This window comes from Condylura cristata, unplaced genomic scaffold (genome assembly GCF_000260355.1).
Source record: "Condylura cristata isolate star-nosed mole 26May11 unplaced genomic scaffold, ConCri1.0 scaffold00032, whole genome shotgun sequence".
Lineage (NCBI taxonomy): Eukaryota > Metazoa > Chordata > Mammalia > Eulipotyphla > Talpidae > Condylura > Condylura cristata.
In genome coordinates this window covers 6,063,933-6,079,360 of record NW_004567133.1, presented here as the reverse complement: position 1 = coordinate 6,079,360, position 15,428 = coordinate 6,063,933, and the positions used below count along the sequence as shown (strand labels likewise).

Genomic DNA, 15,428 nt, shown 5'->3' with positions numbered 1-15,428 from the left:
TTCATAGGCTGTTGCCCACCAATACTCCTAAAGAGGTTGCCCACCCCCGACCCCCTGGCCCCTAATCCCCAACCCACAGAACTTCTGTGACGAAAATCATTTGCACTAGAGAGCAGGGCCTGTTTCTAGTTTAGATATGTGAAAGGACCGGGAAGAGCTCAAAGGCAGGGAGAGCTCAAAGGGCCTAAGTCTGTTCCTGGAATTGGCCCTGGAATCCTGTTACTTTGTAGCAAACAGAACAGGGGTTCAGTTGAGATGGGAGAGGATATGAGGAAGGAAAGTCTTCCAGTAGCTCCCTTTGGTGGATGACTTCCTGCACCTCCCACAGCATGCGAAGCTGAGGCCCCTGCTTATTTGCAAAGACCCAGCGAGAGCTTCTAGAACCGGTCAGCCCCCAAACAGGCCTGGCATTCACACCCCTACTCCCCGAAGGCCTGAGAAGTGTGTCCCTTTGACCACGTCTCTGCTGGGGCCCTGCTGGGCCAGTTGTGTCACCTCGGACACCCGTGTAATGAGCTTTCTCATCCTCAGCAGCTTCCTACCACGTCAACCAGCACGCAGGAGCCAGCCAGGGCGGCAGGGGGCGCCAGAGCCGTCAGCGAGGCCATCGACAGAATCAGTCTTTTGGGAAGCAGGTACTGGGCCAGGCAGCCTCAAAACACAAACAGGAACCCGGGGTCCATGCACGAGGGTCTTATTAAGGGAAGGTTGTCTTTGCTTGTCCCATGTTATTCCAGGCCACCTTACACTGCTCCCTTAGACTAGACCCTCCCAGCCTCCCTCCAGCCCTGAAGGACAAATTTGACTTGATTTTTTTTTTTTTAACCAAATGTCTCTCCACTTGTTCAGTTGATTCCATCCTGTGTGAAACTCCAGCCTTTTCAAAGGTTTCTACCGAAGCATCTGCGCAGTGCTTGGCAGTGAACTTGTTCCCAGCTGGCCTGGGAGGGGAGCCCAAAGCAGTCCTTTGAACCTTCTTTTCTCTATTAAGAGTTGTTCAAAGGCAGTGTTCTGTTCTGTGAACAGGTAGCACCCGTCATTAGAACTGTCAGGTTTTATCATGAAAATAAAGGCTGCCTCTAGTCTTCAGGCAAAATTGACCTTAATGCGCTGGATGGCAGCGTGGTTTCCAGCCGAGGATAGCACACAGCCTCGGTCACTGTGCGGACCTGGGCAGTCCAGGACCGTCCGGGATGAGGGTCTGGAACTCAGCCGGCACCTGGCCACCAAGCTCACGCCTGCGCCTGAGAGGAGGGCTTTCCTAGCCTGTGAATTCACCCAGAAGCTGTTTCCTACTCACAATTAGTAGGAAAACTGAATGGCAGCGCTTGCCATGTCCCCAGGCGTCTGTGGACGCCAGACTAGACACCGTGGCTGCCTCCCAGCGTGGCCATCAAGAGGACTGGCCATTTCCCTGCAGGTGAAAAGGCTGGACCGAGAGGCCAGTTCACTTCTGATGCCATTTTATTCCCGCCGCACACACATCACCCAGCAATGCTCTCTCCATCACCAAGAATGTTGTGCCCCAGGATCTTGGGGAGCTCAGCCTTAAACGCCACATAGGGGGTACGTTTGCAGATAACTGCTGCGTTTGGAATGCTGTGTGCTTGGACATAAGAGGGACAGAGCAGTCTCCAGACCAGCAAGCGTTTCCAGCCCAGCACCAGAGAGTAAACACTTCAGACTTTGCACGTTTAGTTCATTTCCCATTTGTTTTAAAGGCCACACATACAGAAACAGGCCGCAGGCTGCATCTGACCTGCCAGCTGTGCTTTGCCAATCACTGCTCCGGGCTCTTACGGGTCACTAGGCAGCTTAGGGAGGGCGGCTGGCCATCCTGCCCCAAACAGTGGGTTCTCCTTGGCTCTGACTTTTTGTCACTAATTGTACGGTTATTTACAAAGGGAGGGAAACAGCTGGGTGCACCCTGGATCTGCAGGGGTGTGTGTACTGTTCGCTACTCCTCTCGGTAGAAAAGTAAGTGCCGTACCCTGGATGGGAGTATTCTCTTCTGTGTTACACCTGCTTGCTAAAAACAAAATCCCATTTCAGACAACAGCAGAAGCTTCTCAAAGTCCTTCAGGCCCTCGAAAGTGACTCTGCCCACCTCAGCCGGGTTGTTTCTTCAACTGAGGAGCAAGTGAGAGACCCTGAGGTAAGAACCTCAGCAGTTATGTTCCGTGTCCCCACCCGAAGCTTGGGTTTGTAAATCTGGCATCCCGCTACCCACGTCTCCCTCTGCCCTCCTCCCAGCACGAGAAGTTTCAGCAATGAGAAGCTCCGAGTTCTCTTGTCTATACAAGAGAACTATAAATAGCACATAAACCCACAGGAAAATGTCCAACATTGCTGGTGATCAAGAAATGCAAATTAGAACAACCTTAATGTCCTATTTGATGTCTGATTTAACAAATTATTTTTGATGATAGCCTCTGATACTGGCACAGCTCTGTGAAGCTGGCAGACTCCCTGGCTGGCAGCAGATACGCTGGCACGTTCTTGAAAAGCAAAAAGGCAGACAGCTCTGTCGTCACGCCCCAGCCCCATTTCTGACCCCAAGGAAATCACCTCACAGAAATCACCAGCTACGACAGAGATGTCTACTGCAGAATCATTGGGGGGGTGGGGGTGGATAATAAAAGAAAAACAGAATGACGTACACGGCCCATAGTAGTGGAGTTCGTCAGGGAAGCATAGGATGTGTCAGCACAGGCGGTGGCAATGGAAACGGCCGTTCTGGGGGTGATGCAGATAGAAACCGCCCAGGCCGGAGAGTTAACTGCAAACGGGGCTCCACATCTTTGTGGGATCCGAAGGGCTGCTAGGGCTGTGCCAGCGTTGCCTGAGCGTGTCGATGGGGCCGGGACGCAGCCTGCAAGGGGTCAGCATCGGGGTAGGAGGGCGAGGGGGAGGGCTCCTTTTCCCTTGTGCCACAGCGGTCAGTCCCATCGGATGTCCGCGTTAACATTACTTTTGCCGAGGGCCTCTGACACTGGCGCGCGCATGCTCTCACCCCTTCCTTAGCCCACGCCTGTCTTCCGGTCACTTGGTTCTGTGTTCCCCCATCTCACGATGGGTCCGTCAAGGACCTAACCCGAAGCGCCCCACTTGCATGACAGCAGGACCCCGCGACTCAAGCCCGGGCTTTGACCCTGGCACCTTGACCTAGAGGTCATGTGGCCTTGGTCGAGCCTGCTGAGCGCTCTGGCCTGGGAGTGGCTGTCCACTTGGGTCAGCGGCCTGCAGCCCCCGCCGTGGTGAGGCTGGTACCGGCAGGGCCCGGCAGGGTGGACTGCTGAACCCTGGCCAGGAGGAACCGGCACCTAACAGTTGAGCGTTTGGCATCTAGAAAAATCAAAGCTTTGTTCTCCCCTGCCTGGAACAGTTGCTTTCTAAGCTGTGAAGATTCTTAAGTGTGGTGAAACTTCGGCCACATTAAAAAGAGCCTGGTTTGATCAAGTCTCTTTGTTGTGAGAGACAAAAACCCAGGGCAGAGTGGCTGAGACAACAAAGAGAAGAAATATGATAGGTTCTTGTCATAAATGCCACAATCGGGATGCACGGGGCTCGGGCAGCAGCTCACACTGTCTTGCCCTGGGCCTCTGCGGCCTCGGGCACCCCTGAGCACCTCCCCGACCTCTGTGTCCGGCCACAGCACTGCACCCCATGGGCCCTCTCTGGCTGGAACAGCCCCACCACTCCCCCTCGAACCATTCCGCCATCCAGAGGCCTGGTAGCTCCCACCTGCGTCTCTCCCAGGGCGTGGAAGCCGGCCGGCCTTCAGCAGAGCCACCAGCACAGATCCGAGGGGACAGGACATGCTGATCCCGGGACTAGTCAGCTCCTCCTGGGGCGAGGGAGCCCAGGCCCGCACCTCCGGCCTGAGCAAAGAGAAGGGTGACTTTCCCAAGGGAGAATTGGGTGGTGAGGGCCAGGATGCAGCCACTTCCCAACGCATGTTTGCCTGAGACCCCCTCAGAGGAGAGATCCTGAGTCAAGCAACTGAAAAGCAGGAGTTGCCATGGGGTCACAGCCTGGACAAGCTGTGACACTGTCATGCTTTACAGACTCCTCAGATTTGTCCTGCAGAATCCCAGCTGCAGGAATCTGCACATTTTAGATTGCGGTGGGAGTGAGACCAGCAGCACCTCTGGGAGCAGATTGGCGCCAGAGGCCAAGGCCAGCAGCTTTCTCGCCTCCCAGGCCGCTCATCCGGCAGTGGCGACTGCCCCCCAAGCTCAAGCTCGTTAACCTCCTATCCGCCCCCCTCAGGAGCCAGTTTAGATTTATCATGGTCCTTCAAGCCTGGGACTCAGGCCCAGGGCAAGGGAGGCCTCGACCAGCCCCCCTCCGCTTTCCCCCATCTCCCCCTTTGCAGCAGAGGTAGAAACTGTGGGGTCTGGGGCCAAGCTAACAGAGAAAGGGGGTTCCTTCTGGGAGCTGGGAGCGGACCTCCCTGCCTCCTTCCCCGTCCTAATCACAAGGAAGTCGGAGCACGGTCAACACATGCCAAGAGCGATGGCGCGTCTCGCTGGCTACTAATTAAAAAAATAAGTAGGGAGCAGTTGCTGTTCCTTTGCTCAGCAACCTGCTTACAGAGCCCTTGCCGATCAGCAGCGCTAATTAACAGAGGGCGAGTGTGCGCAGGGCGGATCCGGAGACCAGTACTGCGGTGGGGCCCACGGGGCCGCAGGAAGCCGCTCCACAGCCGGGCCCTTCCTCGCTGTCCCCTGTCCCCAACCGGGCGAGGGACGTGGAGCGACTTGTCCTGGGTCCTCTGTAACCCACTGTACTGCCCAGCTGCGCCCACGAAGTCCCCCACGCGAGGACAGGGGTCTCTGCCCAGTTCTGGGAGCGAGACTCTAAGACCCAGGTGTCGCGGGTCTGGTTCCCGAGAGGCCGCCCCCCAGCCTGCAGCTGCCTGCCTCCTCGCCGTGCAGCAAGGCCTTTCTCTGCGCCCCTGCACCCCTGGTCTCTCTGTAGGTGTCTGCATGTCGTCTGATGAGGACATGGGTCAAACTGGGCTAGGGCCCACCCTGATGGCCGCCCTCGATCTTAAGAGCCTGTAAAAGGCTTATCTCCATACCCCGCCCTAGCCCGAGGCACCAGGCTTGGGGACTGAGCATCTGAAACTGGGCTGTCCCGCTCCACCTGCTGATTCGCAGAAGCCGTGGCACGCCTCCGACACTGGTGTTTAGGGACAAAGGTGCATGATGTTCAGAAGAACCTGATGGCTTCTAGATGCTTTTTTTTTTTTTAATGTGCAAGCTCTTATAGAAAACACTGACCAGGGCCCTCCCTGGTCGCGTAGGTTAAAGCGCAGCACTGCAAGCGAGCAGCAGCCTCTTCAGTGCAAGTTCGATCCCCACCTGCCCCGGAGGTGACCCACATGGTGTGGCAGACCTCTCCTGACCCGCCCGCTGCTCCCCTCAGCAGTGTGCTTCATTGATCTGCCTGTTCCGCTGCCCACTCTGTCTCTGGTGAAGCTTCTCACCGCCCCTGCACCTCTGGCCTATACTTCAATTCTGTATGCATAAGTAAATAAATCTTAAAATAAAACAAAATGGCCACATCTCATCTATAAAAAAAGAAAAAGAAAACACAGACTATATTTTAAATGTGTTGCAAATTACAGCTCACGTGGTCTTCATAAAGACCCTGTGCAGTGGGTGCTTTGCTTTGTTTGCATCATCTGAATAAAATTTCTCATTTGTGCTTTTTCCTTTCTTTCTTGGTTTTCTTCCACCACCATCTTTCATACCTCTCTGACCCTTTCTTTCTCCCCCTTCCCATCGAACCTCAGAAGACTTACTTCCTTTAATAACATTCTCTAGGCTTTAATAAGCTTTTGCCTTTGTTGAATCGTCCTATGCAGACAGCCAGTGTTTGTCATTCTGACTTGCTTTTTACATATTATCCCCTGAACACCTTCCATTTTGCTGTAAATGCAACATTTCCTTATAATGAATAATATTCCATGTATGGATAAACCCCATCTTCTTTTTTAGTTTTTGCGTAGAACTGGGGTGTAGGCCAGGAAACAGGGGTAACAGCATTCAGCACAGACAGAGTGGGGAGCAGGACCGGCAGGTCTACACTGCTGAGGGGTGTGCACACACTGAGCAGGCCAGACAGGGGAGGTCTGCTGCGCCGTGTGGGTCAGCTCCCTGGCTGGGGATCAAGCTCGAGCCGTAGCGGTGATGGCGCTGAGCCAGGCCCCATCTTCTTGACCCAGGGCTCTATCAAATTGCTTCTCAGTCCTGGCTACCATAAATATGCTGCAGTAAACATTGTAGAACTTACACGTCTTGAGTTGATGGTTTCATGTTCTTTGGATTTATGCCCAAGCGTGGAATTGCTGAGTCACACAGCATTTCCAAGATGAAGGTAAACCAGATCGCTTTCCAAAATGGCTGTGCCGGTTCCCATGCCGACCAGCAGTGTGGTGGGGTCCTCTTCCTCTGCACCCCCTCAAGCACTTTTCTGTTGGAGGTACTCTCACTGGAGTGTGAGAGCTCATTGTGGTTTTGATCCGCAACTTCCTTATTAAATGTGACGCTGAGCATGTCCCCCAGGGGTTCTTTGGGGGCTGTTTATTGTTAAATTGACTTGGTTTTTGCAGTGACTGCCTTTCTTATCCTCACTGTACAGATGAGAACCCAGGGCTGTAGTGGTCAAAGAAGCTGTTTAGTGATAGAGCTGAATTCCACCTGTCGTTTATTAATAACGTCTTTCTCTTTGTTAAGGGCAAATCAAGACGGAAAGCAGAGGAAGACAAGGACGCTGCCTACGTGACCATAGAAATCTTATCCAACTGGGGCAACACGTCATGGGTGGGCCTCACGGAGGTCGAGTTCTTCGACCTGAACGACACAAAGCTTTACGTGTCCCCTCACGATGTGGACATCCGGAGCACGGCCTCGCCTGGGGACCTGGGCCGCCTGGTCAACAGGAACTTAGCTGTAAGTGCAAGGGCGTCGGTCTCGGCCCCATATCCACGCACCTCTCTGCCCTCAGGTCCATACGGGCACAAGGGTGGGAGAAGGATAAAGGATCTCCCACGGCCATCCACCTGGGAGGCGGGTTCCCAGCTCATTGCCACGGGCAGCCCCCCGCACTGCTACCTTAGACTCATCTGCAAAGGGAGATAATAATGATATGATGGAGCGCTGGAAGGGTCAAGGAGCACCGTGCCTGCGCACCCCAGGGCTCGCCAGTGTCAGCTACAGGTTTCCATTGTTAGGATCATCAATGGTATGAACACCAAGAAGTAGCTCGAGCTCCCATTTTAGAGAAAAGGAAAGGAAGGGCGATTCTGAAACTCCCAGTTCTGGAAACCCAGGCTCTGGCCTTGACTCTGCAGCCTTCAGCGACTCACTGGCTTTCCCTCTGCATCCTCTTTTCTGCCCCTTTATCAAATGGGAGGGGGAGGGAGTGTGGGTAATCCTAATGGTTCTTACTCGGGCAATGATAGAAGTGGAGTCTGACTTTCGCCAATTTGTTCAAAGACGTGTGTATTGAGTTTTGAGCCACTGGGGTGCGAACTGTCGCCCGAGGGGCTCAGAATGGGCCCCCCGGTTGTGCTAAGATCTAGGTGGCATCCTGAGGACTTGAACACCAAAGGTTTGGTGGTTTGGCAGGAGGGGGCCAGTATTTGTTGGTTAATTGATTAACTAGTTAACATGTCACCCCTTCTCTCCATGGAAAACATCCAGTGCCAGTCTAGCCAGGAGGGCTGGGTACCCTGGGACTGGGTATGCCCCCAAGGCTGGGAGGGAATCCTCCCTGAGGAAATTCAGGGTTGTTACTGGAAAAAAGGCGGGATTGGAGCTAAGCAGCAGGGCAGTGACAGCCCACCACCGTGTTAACTGAGTGTCCGAGCCTCTTAAGAACCAGCATCTCTGTAACCCCCAACCTTGAAGTAATGGGCCCTGTGGCCTGCACCCCCGGATGTTCCGGCCTTGCAGGTCTCTGCTGTGCTTCCTGCCTGAGTCTGTGCTCCCTGGGTGTGCTGCTGGGGCTGGACCAGCCTGGCCACCCCTTCCTGTCCCCCTAGAATCGTGCCATTTTGGAAGCATATCAGAGGCAATAAAAAGCATCATTGGATTTGAGGGGACCAGTTCAATGATTACCCTCTCCCCCTCTGCAGGCTTGGCCGTGTGATAGCAGTGAGGACTTTGGTTTCGGTGGATTTGGGGGGTGTTTTGTGGCCCTTAGGTTGGAGCATGAGGCAGTGGTTTCATCTGGGCTGTGGGTGTCTGGGCCCGGCAGTGGGTGGGCCGGATCCCCCCTCCTGCCCTGCTATAGGGTGTCCTTAAAAGCCAGCCCATGTACCAGTTCTGGAGCTGCCAGGACGAATTACGGCTTCTCAGAACCATCCGATCTCCTGGGATTTGTTAAAGCAGAGTATGCCAGCCAGAGCCTCAGCCATCCCGCATTTAATCCTGGGGACCCTTGGGGCTCCTGGCCACATCTCATAAATGCACAGGCCGAGTCTTGCAGAAGTGCGGGACGCAGGCCATGGCGAGGTGGAGCCACTGAGAGCTGTGACGGGCACTGAGGTTGCTCAGTGGAGGTGCCTTGGCAAGCCAGGAGACGTGGGAGCACCCCCCACTCGGGACAGGCCCTCCTCCCTGCCGGGCCTGCACCATCCTCTTATTGCTCTGCCCAGGCCTGTGGCTTCGGATGATTGCACATTCATATGCTGCTGCTTCTCGGAGCAGCAGCCCTGCCTGCTTCTCGGAGCTCCTGGCTTCAAAGTCAATTTTCCTGCCTGACTTCTCTCCTTAGATGCGACTGGACATCTCAAACGCCAGGGATCCAAAACCTCAGCCTCGACTCCCCTGTCCACACCGCATCTCAGCCTTCTCTGATATTCCTTCCTCAGCTGCCCGTTACACCAAGTGTCCCTTGAGTGTCCCAACACCTCTCCCCCGGCCTCCTGCACACCAGCGCGTCCTGTTGACTCTGCCCCACAGCAGACTCTGGGCCCTGGCCCTTCTCTCTCCTGCCACTGTACCTCCAAGCCTGACGGACGCTTCCTTCTCATTGCCCTGTGGCCTCCTACCTCGGGCCTTTCTGTTCCTGTCCTGTCCACTCTGTTGTCTACTCTGTCTCCAAAGTGGTCTTTTGAAACTATCACTTTGTACCCCGCCACCTCCGCCACCCCCACTTAAATCTCCTGCCATGACTGTGTATTGTACCTAGCAGTAAAATCAGAGCCCCCGGTGGCCTGGGAGGCTTCCTGTCTGCCCGCTTCTTACCCCCATCTCACACACAGGGTGCCAACAGCCCAGCCCCCTTTCTGCCCCTCTGACCTGCCTCCTCGGTTCCACCTCTGGCTTCTAAAATTGTGATTTTTTTTTTAACTAGAGATCTGAATTATTTCTCAAAGATTTTTTTTTTTAAAGATTTATTTATTTGTGCATACAGAACTGGGGTTCAGGCCAGAGGCTCAGGGGCGGCGAGAGGCTTCACCAGAGACAGAGTGGTGAACAGAACAGGCAGACAGACGAAGTACACTGCTGAGGGGAGCAGCGGGTGGGTCAGGAGAGGTCTGCCACGCCATGTGGTCACCTCTGGAGCAGGCGGGAATCGAACTCATGCCGAAGCGGCTTTAGATTCTCAGGGCTGTGCTTTAACCCGCTGCGCCACCAGGGAGGGCCCCTCAAAGATTTTTTAAATACAAAGAGATCCATGTGTCTTTCCCCAGCTTTCCCCAATGGTAAGATCCAAAGTAACCACAGCCCATCATCAAAATCAGGAAACTGACATTAGCATAATACGCAGATGCTCATGCCTTCATCGGTGCGTGTGTAGATACGACTTCTCCGCACTTTTATCCTGGGTAGATTCCAGTGACCACAAGGTCATCAAGATCCAGAAGAGTTACATCACCAGAAGGGCCTCCCCACACGTGTCCCTACACTCAACACCGCTGATCTGTTCTCTGTACTTTTTGTCACTTCAAGAATGCTGTAGAAATAGAATCATGGGGCCCTCCCTGGAGGCGCAACGGGTTAAAGCGCAGCACTGCAAGCGAGCTGCAGCTGCCTCAGTGCGAGTTTGATCCCCGCCCGCCCCAGAGCTGACCCATATGGCGCGGCAGACCTTTCCTGACCCACCTGCTGCTCCCCTCAGCAGTGCACTTTGTCGATCTGCCTGTTCTGCTCCCCACTCTGTCGCTGGTGAATCCTCTCGCCACCCCCTGCACCTCTGACCTATACCCCAGCTCCGTATGCACACATAAATAAATCTCAAAAGAAATAGAACCATACCATCCATAACCTGTTTGAGATTGCCTTTTCCCCTCAGCACAGACCCTGGTTATCTATCCAAACTGTTCAGTGTACTTGTTCCTTTTTCATATGATCATTTCATAAATGATCACATTAAAATCATTTATGAAGGCGCGCCAGCATCTTCCAGTGGGTCTGTGTTAGGTTGACACTGGAAGAGAGAAACACTTCTGTTTAGGAGTTGGAAAGCTACTGCCCAAGAGAGGCCCTTCCTGGCTGTCCATTCTGTCTTTCCGTTGGCAGTTCATATTTCTTTCATTTTTCTTCACTGAATTTACCCCCACCTGATCTTTTCCTGGGCAGTCTTACCCCTGGCAGCACTGGAACCAGGCGGGTCAGGCTCCAGGCACAGCTCCCAGCCCCTCCCTCCCCCCCCCAGCAAGGACTGCGTGTTGCGTGTTTGCGTGTTTGTTGAACACGTGGGAAGTAGATGCTGCGGTCACCCCCCTGCCCCGCCAGCCCGTCCCTCCCACTGTCGTGGCCACCGCCTGCTCTTCCTACAGCCAGCCCTCATATTTCTCCAGGGAAGGGTTTCTTCCCTGGGCTCCCAGCAGCTGACCCAGCCTGGCAGGGAACTGGGACCACCCAGAGGTTCTCTTAGCCTTCCCCGGCGGGAACTGGGGTCTGCGCACGCCGGCTCCCCTGTCCTGCGGGTGCAGCCCCACTCCGAGGCCGTTTCCACGCGGGCTGCACCTTCCCCGTGGCGCCGGGCACCAGATGCCAGCCTGATGGGGCTCTGCACGGCTGCCCCCTCCCTCATTTCGCCTCCCCCATCTGACTCCTTTGCTGTCTCCACTCCCCACCTGGTGCCTTCCTTGCCTTGGGGTTTGCTGAGTAGCATGCAAACTAAGAATGAATGAATGAATTAAAAACCTAGGGTTAGATACTTTCTCCACCACTTGGGTATGGATCAGCCTTGGGGAAACAGCACCCCACGCTGGGCTCGGGTCTTTCTATGAAAGGCATGGCAGCGATGCTCAGTCCCAGGCGCAGTCCCAGTGAGGGCACCGAGTGGGCTATCAGCAGCTGAGGGGAGGGACCCCCACCACCCTCAAGTCCCGGAGCTGCTGTCACCCTGCCTGCTGCCCACTTGGTCCAGCCCCCAAGGGCTTCCCGCTGGCCTTTCTGTCGGGGGCTGTCTGGAAAGGCAGCATCAGAAGACTTGGGGGCCCTGACTTACCAGCAGGTTAATGCTCTCTGACTTTGACCACCACGGCTCCTACTCAGCCCTCTGATTCGCCTGCTGACAGACACGTGATGGGAGATCAAGCACAGTCCCCGTGCCCACACCCACGGGTCAGCAGCCCTCGGCCTCTTCCTTTGTCAAGCTGCCACAGTGACCCATTTTATGCCCCAACACGACGGAGTGAGACTCGCCCACTGGATGTCTCGATGGGGTGTCTTGACCCCTCGCAGCTGCCCAGAGCACTAAAAGTTCTTGCAGAGCTTGAGAAACTCGCCAGAATAAGTCAGAACCCCTTGAACTCATCCCTCCCCTCTAACAAAAGCAGCCTTCTCCCCCTGAAAGGCACATTGTCACCGGAACAGGCCACCTTTGTTCTCCCCTGCAGCTGGAGTCTGGGCCTCGCCTCTCCTGGGGGCCCCCAAAGCCCAGAGTCAGCCAATCTTTGCCTTCCCTGCCTCTGTCAAGTAGCAGGCACAGCCCCGGTGACAGAAGTCTGTTGAGACCTTCTCAAATGCAGGCCACTGCTCCATGCAGATAGAAGACCCAGCTCCAGCCAGGGTCAGAGGCCAAGGCCGCGCACTGGCAGATAGGACTGGGGAGGCTCAGCCCCAAGCCCGGACCCTAAGCTCAAGCCTGCAGGGGTAAGGCAGAGGCCTGAGGAGGGAAGAGAGGCCGGGGGGCGAAGCAGCCAGGTAATCTCCACTCTGGCCCCTGCCTCGGTGCCCACTCTGCCATGACATCCAGATCCCCAGAGAAAACAGCTCTAGCTCTAGGAGGGGGTGGGTAAGTGCAATCACCCCACCTTTAAGCGTTGGCAATGAATGTTCCTTTCTGTTTTTTTTTTTTTTTTTAAACAACCATTCGCAGCCAAACAAAGTAACTCTGCAGGCGACACCCAATTTACAATCTTCCCTACAACTGCCATGAGGGGACAGGTATGGGGGGGGTGGTGGGGGAGAGATTTCATGGAAGTACTCACTTCATCATTCAGCAGAGTTTGGGGGCATTTACCACGCGCCAAGGAACCTTGCTGAATGCTAAGCGTTCTGGAACAAACTATACACAGCCTCTTCCCTTAAAGGGGGTGGGTGGGCGGGTGACATGGACTTGAAAACAGGGACACTGGGGGACACTGAGGGAGATGCCAGCCTTAAGAGATGCCTGGAACCCAGGGTGCCCAGAGGGGTGAGGGTGAAGGGGCACTAGAGCTGCCTCGGGGGAGAAGGGCTGAAGCGCCCCTGGGGCGCAGACCCCGAGGGAGCCTGCATGAGCTCTGGAGCAGTGGAACTTGGGGGGTGGGGGAGGGTGGGGGCTGAGATGAGGCATCAGAAAGAAGAGGCAGGCGGCGAATGGAGCTGGGAAAGTCTCCTGATGGGGCTTTTTTCCACCTGCACCAAAGCCCGCCTGATGTGAAAATTTGTGGGTGCAAATGAAAACAGCAGCAAGGCTCCCTGCTCCTCTGCCCCTCTGGCTCAGAGTGTGGCCTTGGCAGCCTCGCTGGTGGCGGAAACCGCACCCCGGTCTCGGTCTCAAGGCTTGGAAACCCTGAAAGGGAGCAGAATCAATCCCGAGGCTCGGTGCCATGGCCGGGTCCCAACAAATGCCTGCGCCAGTTTCTTTCTTCTCTGTTTAAAAAAAAAAATTTTTTTTTTTTTTTAATCCTACAGGGTTTTACAAAAGAAAATCAAAGGCTGGCTGGCCAGAGAATCAAATGGTGCAAGTGGAGGCTCTTTTCCTGCAGTCCCTCCCTCTAGTCTCTCCCCACCCCCAGGGCTCTCCTCTGAGCCAATTAAGTCAATTAAAATAAAGCCCGCTGCATTTTAAATTCAGGCTGGAGGGCAGATCAGAGTGGCAGTGCCAGCCAGCGACCTGGAGCAGTGCAGACCCGGGGTGAGCTGGAAACCTCACCCAGGATTGTATCAGGAGCTGGCCGGCTTCCGCACGCCCTCCGCCCTCTCTGGTTCGCTCCCATCAGTGGGAGAGCCAGCCTGGGCTCCTTGGGGTGAGGCCAACAAGCGCTAACGACTCCCCCCCTTGCTGGTGTTGCAGAGCGGGAAGGACCCCTCCCTGTGGACGTGCCCCTTCCACCCTCCGCTCCAGCTCTTTTTTGTGATCCGCAACACGCGACAGACGCAGGACTTTGGTCTGGCCAAGATCAAGATTTGGAATTACTGGAGTGTGGATGGTGTAAGTAAGGGGGGAGGCGGGGGGGGGGTGAGGGGGGGCTCTGGTTCCTGGCCGGGCTGGTGGGCCGGCCCAGCACTCTCCAGTAGCCCGGTTCCTGGAGTCCGGGACCCATGCTGGGGCGCTGGGGCCTTCCTCCTGGGTGTGGCATTGTCAGAGCCCTGAGGAGCAGAGCCTCCAGGCAGGACTGGCAGATAAAATCTGGCACTCTAGAGGGAGCTGGAAAAGGAGGCACTGAGACTCACTTTTAACAGATAAGGAAGCAGAGAGGTCTGTAAGGTGCCTGGAGTCACACAGCCTGTAGCTGCAAGGGAGAATCCAAACCTGTGCAGACTGCAGACTCATTTGCATCATTAGCCAGGGCTTCTCCATCTTGATTTATTAAAAAAAAATTTTTTTTTAGTCATTGTTCAGGAGTAGTCCCTGTAGTTCTCCCATCACCATGGTGCATGTGCTCTTCTGCTCTCTCCTTTGCTGCATCCCTCAGGTCTGTGATCAGCGTCCACGTTTTGCCTTTTTTTTAAATTTGAGCTTCTGTTCATTTTCTCTATATTCCACATGTAAGTAAAACCATCCGATATTTATCTTTTTCCTGCCAACTTAACTCACTTAGCATAATCTCTGACAGCCACAGCCATGTTGCTGCAAATGACATGAGTTTATCCTTTTGGATCGCTGAGTAGTACTCCACTGTGTCTGTATTCCACCACGTCTTGATGCATCCACCTCTTTTGGAAGAGCTTTTCGATCTTTAATGCCTGGGCTCTGGTTAAACTGTCTGATTCAGCAAGTGCAGCGCACGGCCCTGCAGCCTGTGTCTATAGCTCCCAGGTGTACCAAGGCCCCTGGACCTGGCGCCCAGCCTCTGAGCTGTCTCTTCAGTCTCAGAATCCTTCTCCTCCTTTCTACCTTCACACCACCCCTGCATACCCATCTCTTTTTTTTTTCCTCATTGTGTTCACTTGCATTGACCCCTCTGCTCAACATTTATCATTGAGCACACAGTAGGTGCCATCTGGTTCATGTAAAGGACATGTTCTGAGGACATTCATGTAAAGGACAGTCCATGCTCCTGACGTCTCCTTGTCTAAAAAGCTGACAGCCATGTACATGGAGAAGATAGTGTGGTGAGCTGAATGCCTGGTGAAAGGTGAGCCCAGGGTTTCAAAGTAGCAGGGAGTCCCCAGGGACTCAGCAGGGAGCCAGTAGGTGAGGAACAAAAGGATCCTTCATCTCCCTCTTTTGATAGGCGTGGGGACAAGAGCTTTCCAATCTGTGATCAGGGAGGAATCGTGCAAGCGAGATGATAAATGGGAACTGACCCTGCGCCTTGGTGGTAGTGAGACACAAGGGCATGGTGGGGACTGTGGCACACTTGCAAGCTCGTGCCCCGGGCAGCACCTTTCAGCTTCGACTGTGTGTCTTGGAGAGTGCTGGCCAGTGCTGCCAGATTTGAGCTAGGAAGGTGGATTTTGCTATAGGCCTTTCTGGTGTGTCAGTGTCGGAGCTAATTTAAATTCTTTCAAAAGATGAGTTCAGGCTGAACTAGCCTGCACCACTGCAACCCTTGAGCATGGAGGTGTGAGCCTGCCTCGGGGAGAGAGAGGTCACGGAGGATACCGGATGGCGTGTCCACCTGAGCCATAGTAAAGACACAGCACCGAGCCCAGGGAGAACAGGAGGAAGTGTGTTCATGGTGAAGGGAACTGTATCTGCAAAGGCTTACACAGGCGGAAGGCCCTGCCTCGTAAACCTCCCCC

At 54.7% G+C, this 15,428-nt stretch overlaps 1 protein-coding gene across 2 annotated transcripts in view; it reads left to right on the top strand.

The window, feature by feature from the left end:
• Positions 1 to 15,428, top strand: part of KIAA0556 (KIAA0556 ortholog) — a 148,412-nt gene that overhangs the window by 86,050 nt on the left and 46,934 nt on the right. Inside the window, exons 11-14 of one of the 2 annotated variants that reach the window (XM_012732019.1) lie at positions 535 to 635; positions 2,053 to 2,155; positions 6,747 to 6,962; positions 13,534 to 13,671. In XM_012732019.1, coding sequence (XP_012587473.1) covers positions 535 to 635; positions 2,053 to 2,155; positions 6,747 to 6,962; positions 13,534 to 13,671 — 558 coding nt within the window. Of the gene's footprint in view, positions 1 to 531; positions 636 to 2,052; positions 2,156 to 6,746; positions 6,963 to 13,533; positions 13,672 to 15,428 lie in introns of both variants that reach the window. The other variant, XM_012732018.1, reaches the window with a different exon arrangement.